Source organism: Camelina sativa, unplaced genomic scaffold (genome assembly GCF_000633955.1).
Source record: "Camelina sativa cultivar DH55 unplaced genomic scaffold, Cs unpScaffold00727, whole genome shotgun sequence".
Lineage (NCBI taxonomy): Eukaryota > Viridiplantae > Streptophyta > Magnoliopsida > Brassicales > Brassicaceae > Camelina > Camelina sativa.
Window position 1 is genome coordinate 3,646 of NW_010921856.1, and position 8,834 is coordinate 12,479.

Here is an 8,834-nt window from a genome sequence, read left to right on the forward strand (position 1 = left end):
TATTGTTTCCTGTATAATTCTCGTTAGCTTCCGAGCTCGTCGTGACTCACTTGCCAGTTCTCCTGTGAACTGACGAGCACGATCTTGACTCGTTTTAGTGACGACCTCGAATTCCTATCGTTAATAAAAGAACAAACTTCTCTTTCCCCAAAAATCGATATTTATTTAGTGTTGTGCAATCCTCTGTACAAACACAAGGTGACATCTAAACACGTTTGTTCAAGTAGAGTTTGTAGGAATGCGCGAACTTAAAGCTCATTTTCCGTTTGAAAAATATTAGACAAAAAATTGTATTTTTAGGAGAAAAATTTGAAAAAAAAAACTTTAAAATTGGTTATTATTATTATTTTTATTTTTAGTGCAAATAAGGATGCAAAAAATTGAATTGTCTGTAAATTTAATAAACAATCAACAAAGAGGCCTTCAAAAGTTTTTGCCTTAAAGACTTTACAATGTTTGGGCCAGAGCTGCGGCAAAGTTTTAGTTAATACAGTATATCAAATGGATCTACAAAAGATCACTTAGGTACAAAATCTCTGCAAAGTTATAAAATTAACTTTTATGGGGTTAAAATTTCATTCTAGTCTTATTAGAAAACTTCAATGTTGTTGTTTGCACATTGCTAAACATGTCCCTCCAAATTTGTTGTTTGTTTTTCTTTTTTTATATACTTACCAAATCACAATCTTTTTTCTCTTTTTTTTTGTTTTTGACAATATATTTTCAAAAAAAAAAAAGTTATTTAAAGCAATGGATTCGAAAAAGGTGTATATCACACAAAGCATACCAAAAAAAGATAATATTTATTTTCCTTCAAAAAAAAAAAAAAAACCCTTTTGGAATTTTCCGGTGGCGAAAACCAAAAGCCACACAGACTCAGTTCACACACACACTCTCACTTCCCCCAAAATCCATTTCAATAAAAAAAAAAAAAAAATGTGTTCTTCGAAAACCCTAACACACCTCATCTCCACCGTCGTGATTCTTCTAATCACAACAACAACCAGTTTCCAGAACGCCGTAGCCTTAGGCGGAGACGTCGGAGGTTCAAACACAAACCATATCTATTCTCCGTGCTCCGACACCAGAATCCAAAGATCCGATGGATTCACATTCGGAATCGCATTCTCGTCTCGTTCTTCTTTCTTCCTCAATCAAACAGTTCTTCTCTCTCCCTGTGACCGTCGACTCACTCTCGCCGCCATGAATTCTCAGCTCTCTATCTTCCGTCCTAAGGTCGATGAGATCTCTCTCCTCTCCATCAACACCTCCGCTTTTTTCCCGGTAACACCACAAAAAAAAAAATCTGAGTTCGTCAATATTTTTTTTTTTGTTTATTAAAATAAATCGAATTGGTTTAGTGAGTCAGATTAGGAAAATGTGAATTTAGTTTGACTTTGGTTTCTTTGAAGATTTACTAGTGTTGTTGACTTTACTCTAATTACGTACATGTCTCTGTCTACTAATAGTAAAAATGTTAGGTACAGACACTATATGTCTAATCATTAGTATTATGCAAATGTGCTTAAATTAGTGGTGAAGGTGTTTGTTTCCTCCTAAATCATGGTTTGATTTTTTTTGTTGATGTTTATAATCTCTCCTCTTCAGGACAACTATGGTGGATATATGGTGGCGTTTGCGGGTCGGAAATACGCGGCCAGGTCTATTCCGGCTTTTATTGCTAACAGCACTTTCATCGTTACCAGTTTTACTTTGGTAAGAAAGAAACCCTTCTTTTTTTTTTTTTTGTGTGTGTGTGTATGTCATGATACCATGACTGAAGAATCTGAAAATTATATAATTTTATGGTGTTTGAAGGTGATGGAGTTTCAGAAAGGTAGGCTTCAAAACCTGTATTGGAAGAGAGACGGGTGTGCGTCTTGCAAGGGGAATCAGAATTTTGTGTGTCTCAACAGGCAGGATTGTGCTATTAGAACACCGAGCTGTAAAGGCCATGGAGGTACGGTGGACTGTAGTCTCGGGATCCAGCTTGCGTTTTCCGGCACTGATAAACACTTGAGGGTTCTCAACTCGTGGTATGAAGTTGAGAATCTTAAGCAGTATTCTCTTTATGGTCTGTATTCGAACCTCAAGAGCTCTCTTACCAGTCAGTTCAACAGTTTCTTTTGAGCTTCTTCATGAGTTCTGTATTTGTTTGTTTGTACCACGTAAGTTAATCTCTTTGGTGACTTTCTCTAATGGATTATCAACTGTAACACGAAACTGCAGCAATGGTTATGGTAGCAACTGGAATGTCCCTATTCTGGGCATATCAGGTTTGGTTTTAACCACTTGTTTTCAGAGTTAGTCCAAGGCTCGAGCCTATTAAGTTCAACTCAGATTTATAAAAGCAATAGATGCGTATTCGCAACACCATCAAATCAAATGTGTTCTTTTCTTCTCTATGAAACCCGCAGCTTTCAAGACAAAAACTCTGGCAGCTGTATTTATATACGAAAACGATTAAGACTAGTACTTCTGTAGTATTACATGACTGATTCCTATGACAGCACTTCATTTATCTTCTCAGGAACTCTGTCAATTATTTACCAGCATCATCTTGGGCTGTGTTTGCCTCATCTTGTGGCGTTTCTGATCCCACCGTTATCACACAAGTATATCCTTGAATCAAGACACTGAATATGTGCTTTTCCTTGATTGCTTTATTCTATTAAACTATGTTGATGAAGCAAGATTGGTGACACCGAAGTAAAGAGTCTTCTGGTTGAAAGCATTTATGGCATAGTCAACCTGAAGGTGACCCAATGGAGACTTGAACCGTAGCCCATACCCGAATCCATACCCAAACCCCGGCTTCCCTTGTCTCAGCGAAGGGTTTCCTGAAACCAATTCCGTAACAGCTTTATCATTTCCATGTCCCAACAACTTCTTTATGGGTCTTGTTCAAAGCAGGCAAAGTGCACTTACCAGGGACAAGGCGGCTTGAGCCTAGGTCCGTTCCACAATCCAAGAAGATGGTCCCTTCTGTCATCTCGTTCTGTACACAAAAAGAACCAAAGCTCAATGAAAGCTTAACAGGGGAAACCATTTGATGATTCTGAAGACCAAATCACGCAATAGCTCTACGTACCAAAGGCAACGCCAATTCTGTATTAGCAACAAGGCATGACCGCCCGGATCCAACAGCACCCTCACCATATCCCCGAACACTGCCTAGCCCACCAATGGCAAATGCTTGATAGGGTGCCATGTCTCCTACAATTGAACCACCTGTCAAGCTGTCACAGAAGAGGTAAGGTAAGAACCACAGCAAAACTAGGATATCTATATGTGTAGTTTTTTTACAAAGAGTATGTAAGATTCTGTCAGTACCTTGCTAAGAGAAAAGCTGGTCCCAACCTGACACCTTTTGATGCAACAAACTTGAACCGGTTGAAGATAAGCCACTTGGACACAACCGGAATACCTTGTTCTATTTGCATGGTGAACTGAATATGCGAGAAACCAGTATGAAAGAACAGAAAAGTTGAGAAACCAGTGTAAAATGACTACGCGATTTGCCTAGGCTATGGAACAGAAATGAGTTTCTTACATGAGAAAGACCTTGGTCAGTAGCCTTTGCAAACCGGGATTCTTGCTTTAAAACTACCATACTGTCATGTGTATTTCCACTGCACAGCAAAGAAATCTATACGATGTAAATATCAGTTTTATGCTAGCGCTTAAGGAAACAAACCAAGGCAACAGAAATTTAATATCACCTGCATGTTATAGGAAATCCGTCCAGATCTCTAGTTATCGCACGTCCGTCATCGTTAATCGGACGCACATGCTGCACCAATGGAGAATATTACTCTTTTACACCGAAGCAAAACAGTAAAAAGAAGAACACTAATTGTTCTACAATGTCGGAAGAAGGTAATTTGAGGGTACCTCAAACTTTACACTGGTTGTGCTGCTCCACTTTGAACTTGCTGGCTCGCTCAAGTCTAAACCAACAGCTAATTTAGAAAGATTTACACCTCCACTCCCTGACCGAGAAAAATTATCAACTGGGGTGCCGTGTACTCCTATCTCGGGTGAAAGAGAATGCTGTACCAGATTACGAAAATCTGAATGTATTAACATATCATATAATATGGGAAACTCACTTTCTAAGATAGCTTCATAGATCAGTCACAAAACAAAATAAAAAGAAATGAGTACCTGTATGAAGAAGCACTGTTGTGGTCGCCATTCAGGTCTAGGTCTCCTGAAAGCCACCAGTACATTGGAATCATACAACCCTTTATCCCATGATACATCAAGCTTCTCGCTTCCTCCAAACAAATTTGGATGTTTGATACAGAGGCTGCAACAAACAGACCCAAATAAAACACTTGACCCAAAAAGAAAGATATGACCATTTCAGTTCTGCAGATTGTATGTATAAACTGTAAGTTGTAGCAGTAAATCACAGAACTTGCCTGCCAATCACTAGAGAAAGAGGACTGCTAGTATCCCTGTTCAAACAGCAACAAACTGAAGTTAAGTACCGTTCGAAGAAGCTAAAGGAGGTACAAAGTTCATGAGTATTGGCTAAAAAATGTGAGTAAAGGTTGAAAAATGGATGATGGGAGCAAACCTGAAAGCAGGAAACATTAAAGAAGTACAAAGCTTGTGAGTGAAATCCACATTGACATCAATCTTGGCTGCAATCAACAACAACAATATATTCACAAATTGACACTGCCGCTCGAAAACCATTTATGAAAAACCTTCACATATCAAATCAATCGGATCTTAATCTTTTTACAACATGAAACAAATCAATAGCAAGACCTACAATGATGATTAGTAACAAAAAGGTGTTTCCTTTACAAACGACCAATGTATCTCTTTATGCAAGCCACAACATCAAATCAATCCGATCTTAATATTACATGACATTCAAAAGTGAGACCAAACCCACATGATGGTTGATAACAAAAGTGGCAGAAACTGTTTACTCATGCCACACTTATATACACATAACACTACTGCATATGAAATGAATCAAAGCCCTCCAAAATTTATTTGGTTGTTGTTAAATCCACAATCAAATTTCAGCAGATTATCACATTAATACTGATCCAAAAACACGAAATTCGAAAGAGACGGGTTTAGAGAGATAAAGAGTGATGACCTCTACCAGCGTGGATGCTCTTCTGAGCTCCCATGGCGATGGAATAAGAGAAGAATCAACCATGAAGAGAACCCAAAACAGGAATTGGCATTAGACAAGCAATGCCCAGAAAGAGAAGGAGGAATCTTTGGTTTCCCTCTTTCTTCTTCTTCTTCTTCTTCTTCTTCTTCGCGAGTGATTGTGCAGAGAGAGAGGTAAAGGATTTGTGTTTGATGCTTAGGAGTTTTGGATATTTTAGAAGGAAGCTTGAAGTTTGGGTCTTCTCTCTTTCGTCTCTCTTTTTAATTCCTTTTTGGGCTTCAGGCACGTGGGCCGTATCTACAGCTATCCAAATCATATAATATGGGAATAATGTAAAAAAATACTTACTCTTTTACTAATCCAATTCTTAAAAGAATATTATTAAAGAATTTTCTATATATATCTTTATCCTACTATATTAATTAAAATATATATATTTTTTAAGAGAAAATCTCATAAAAAAACCTTTAAAATGGCAACCAATTCTTTAAACCTCAAAGGTTTAGTTAGAACTTCTACAATAAACATCAATGGGAAAATTCCCAAAAAAACACCAACTATTTAATATTTGCCAGAAACAAACATGAACTTTTTTTGCTGCCAGAAAAATACGCAGACTATTTTTTAGTTGATAGAAAATACACGAACTATTATTTTTTTCATGTTTCTCCTCGTCTCCGTTACGACCATTAACGGTATTGTGACGGTGTTACTATTTTTGAAAAAAAATCCAGAAAAACACAAACTATTTATTTGTTGCCAGAAAAATACATGAACTTTTTTTCTTTGCCTAAAAAAATACATAATTTTTCCATTGATAATGTTAGAGATCATAACTTATAACTTTCTCTGCTCTCTTGAACTTCATTCAAGTTTTCACTACTATTTAAGATAACTAAAATAAAAACAAAAATACACAATTAGTTTAATCGATTTTCAAATTTCTCAATTAGTGTTGTTTTTGGATTCATATTGACTTTACAAATTTTGAAACTTCATCAACATTTCTCTAAAATTTTATGAGATCTCCACCTTTGTAGACTTTTGTATACATTTCAAAAAATATGCATCTCTTTAGTTTAGTACCTTTTATGATGCTTATAGCTAGTATAAATCATCAAATAGGCTGGTGTACGCAAACTTGATCGAGATCGTAGATTATAGCCATTTTGTGGGAAATCAACTCTTGTAACCTAACCAGATTTACCATTTATTTATGCAAAAACAATACTAATTGAGAAATTTGAAAATCGATTAATCTAATTGTGTATTTTTGTTCTTGAATTTAGTTATCATAAATAGTAGTGAAAACTTGTATGAAGTTCAAGAGAGTAGAGAAAGTTATGAGTTATGATCTCTAACATTGTTAATGGAAAAATAAGAAATAAAAACTTATGTATTTTTTAGGCAAAGAAAAAAAAGTTCATGTATTTTTCTGGCAACAAATAAATAGTTTGCGTTTTTTCTGGATTTTTTTTCAAAAATAGCAACGCCATTACAATACCGTTAACAGTCGTAACGGAGACGAGGAGAAACTGGAAAAAATAATAGTTCGTGTATTTTTTATCAACTAAAAAATAGTCTGCGTATTTTTCTGGCAAAAAAAAAAGTTCATGTTTTTTTCTGGTAAATATTAAATAGTTGGTGACAATTTTGTTACTTAAAAGCCTTGAATGGTAGTAGATTCTACAATAGTTTTTGAATTTTGTTTTTGAAAAATCTATTTTTTCTCCAATCAAGATTTTAGCCTAAATAGATTCTCTAAAAAATAGGGAAACTAGTTTTTGGGTTTTCTTTACAATACTTAATAGAAACCAAAATCCACTTAATTAGAGATTTAAAAAAAACACTGACGACATTTCTCATTTTTCTTTTATTGCAAAAACTAAAAATTCAAAAATCAAAAACCAAAAACCATAATCTAAAAACCATTTAAAAATCCACTACCATTCACAGCCAAAATCTTAAAAGTAATATTTTCCCTGATTGTTGACCCACTAGAATTCACGGACAAACTGATCAATACAATAAAAGAAGGATGCGTTGCTCTCCTCTTCTGACACATCAGCCTCAACATTGAAGCTGGTGTTGACACATCAGTTAAAATAATTGACCAATTAAATTAAAACAAATAATACAGATCAGCTTACAAATTGCCACAATGGACACATAATTCTCTCCTCTTCGTCGATCATTTTCAGAAGTTAGTTTATTCTTCTTATTTCAACTTAACAAAATTATTTCTCTTCTATGCATCTCAATTAAAACTCTCATTCTTGAAATGACAATTCCGACGATCGCATAAGCGCTCAGGTGGTTGCTTTAGTCTGTCTAACTATGATTCTTCTACTTTTTGTTTCCAGTTAACAAAATTCTGTTCTTTTATGTCTCTTAATATTGTTGGGTTCACACTTAATTTGGGGGATTGTGGAAGATTTCTAGGTTTTCAGTTTGAGATGGACTTTTGATATAAGTTATGTGTTTGAAACTTGAAATTGGAGGAGATCCAAGTGAGAAAAAGAAGAGTAATCCGGTGAAAGAGGACACTTATATTTTACACGTCCAAGGGAGAGCATGTTGGACAAGGTTATTACCGAAACAAGAGACATGATTAGTCGTCTATACCCACACGGGCTATGGTGTGGGTGAAGAAGAGTAATAACGACCATAATTTTTTCTGGATGTGTCGGTTCCGACTATCGCACAAAGTTCAGATGACGATGTTGGTGCTTGATTTTTATTCTGGTCTAACTATGATTCTTCTACTTTGAGTTTCCATGTAACAAAATTCTATGCTTTTATGTGTTTTACTTTTGGGGTATTGCCGGATTTCAAAGTTGTGAATTTGAGATGAATTTTTGATATAAGCTATGTGTTTGAAAGTTGAAATTACTATGAATGTTGGTGAAGATAAGAGTCAATAAATATTTTAAGCGGCTTCACTTCAGCGTTTTGTTTGCTCTTCTCCTTCACGCGTCTTTGCTTTGAAGCTTACTCCAGTTACGAGGGTTATTCGCCGGATCTTCTAGAAACTGTGCAAGATAGAGAGGAGCGATCTCCACAATGATCATAGTTCAGGCAATCAGGCCCATATATAAGACCATGAGTAAAGTACAAGATAAATCTCTACAAGTTAAGTATAAGGGAAAATATAAAGAAATAAGAGAATAAGTAGCAGGTTGAAGTATCAGAAGATAAAACTCTGTTTGAAAAACTAGCAAAGCTAATAGGCTTTTGACTGGACGTGATGATATGAACAAGAGCATGATAGTAGCAAACTGACAAACAAACAAACACCACAAAGACTTGAAATTATATTAATATGAAAGAAGAAGGTTCTTAACACACAATTGTCTTCCTGACTCCTGCAACAATATTTCATCTTATCGAAGATATATCACAAATTCACAATTGGCACTTAGCAAGGAGAACGAACACCCGAAGTAGTTTTGCGCTCAAAGTGTAACTCATACTGTTAATAAAAGGAATGCGTAGTTACTTCTATTAAATCTTTATCACACTAACGATCAAACACAAAAAGAAAAAAAAAAACTATCAGACTTACACATCCTTTAACCTATTGGCTATTGACTATTGGTAATATGATAATTGTTTGACTGCAATATGGCATAGGTTTATTGAATTCAATATTACTATAATCGATTGATTTGTATCGTCAAGATTTTTT

At 35.4% G+C, this 8,834-nt stretch overlaps 2 protein-coding genes across 2 annotated transcripts; one reads left to right on the forward strand and one right to left on the reverse strand.

Annotated features, from left to right (window-relative positions):
- The first annotated feature begins 819 nt into the window (after positions 1-819).
- LOC104773893 lies at positions 820-2,288 on the forward strand. Its single transcript, XM_010498562.2, has 3 exons — positions 820-1,284; positions 1,609-1,716; positions 1,819-2,288. The coding sequence occupies exons 1-3, from the start codon at positions 937-939 to the stop codon at positions 2,128-2,130; spliced, it is 768 nt and encodes a 255-aa protein (XP_010496864.1). The 5' UTR covers positions 820-936; the 3' UTR covers positions 2,131-2,288.
- An 88-nt stretch (positions 2,289-2,376) lies between these two features.
- LOC104773894 (outer envelope protein 80, chloroplastic) lies at positions 2,377-5,357 on the reverse strand. Its single transcript, XM_010498563.2, has 11 exons — positions 5,126-5,357; positions 4,586-4,652; positions 4,428-4,463; positions 4,168-4,312; positions 3,895-4,053; positions 3,723-3,793; positions 3,554-3,632; positions 3,334-3,449; positions 3,092-3,239; positions 2,929-2,998; positions 2,377-2,840 (listed from the first exon to the last, which is right to left on the reverse strand). Exons 1-11 carry the CDS (start codon positions 5,157-5,159, stop codon positions 2,677-2,679), a joined length of 1,089 nt encoding a protein of 362 aa, XP_010496865.1. The 5' UTR covers positions 5,160-5,357; the 3' UTR covers positions 2,377-2,676.
- Positions 5,358-8,834: the final 3,477 nt, after the last annotated feature.

Bases quoted from the DNA above. Each gene is read 5' to 3' on its own strand.
- LOC104773893 (XM_010498562.2), top strand. From the start codon at position 937: ATGTGTTCTTCGAAAACCCTAACACACCTCATCTCCACCGTCGTGATT. The intron at 1,285-1,608 runs GTAACACCACAA...TCTCCTCTTCAG, and splicing joins ACACCTCCGCTTTTTTCCCG to GACAACTATGGTGGATATAT. The intron at 1,717-1,818 runs GTAAGAAAGAAA...TGGTGTTTGAAG, and splicing joins TCGTTACCAGTTTTACTTTG to GTGATGGAGTTTCAGAAAGG.
- LOC104773894 (XM_010498563.2), bottom strand. From the start codon at position 5,159: ATGGGAGCTCAGAAGAGCATCCACGCTGGTAGAG. The intron at 4,653-5,125 runs GTCATCACTCTT...TGTTGATTGCAG, and splicing joins GAGCATCCACGCTGGTAGAG to CCAAGATTGATGTCAATGTG. The intron at 3,633-3,722 runs GTGATATTAAAT...TTTGCTGTGCAG, and splicing joins GGATTTCCTATAACATGCAG to TGGAAATACACATGACAGTA.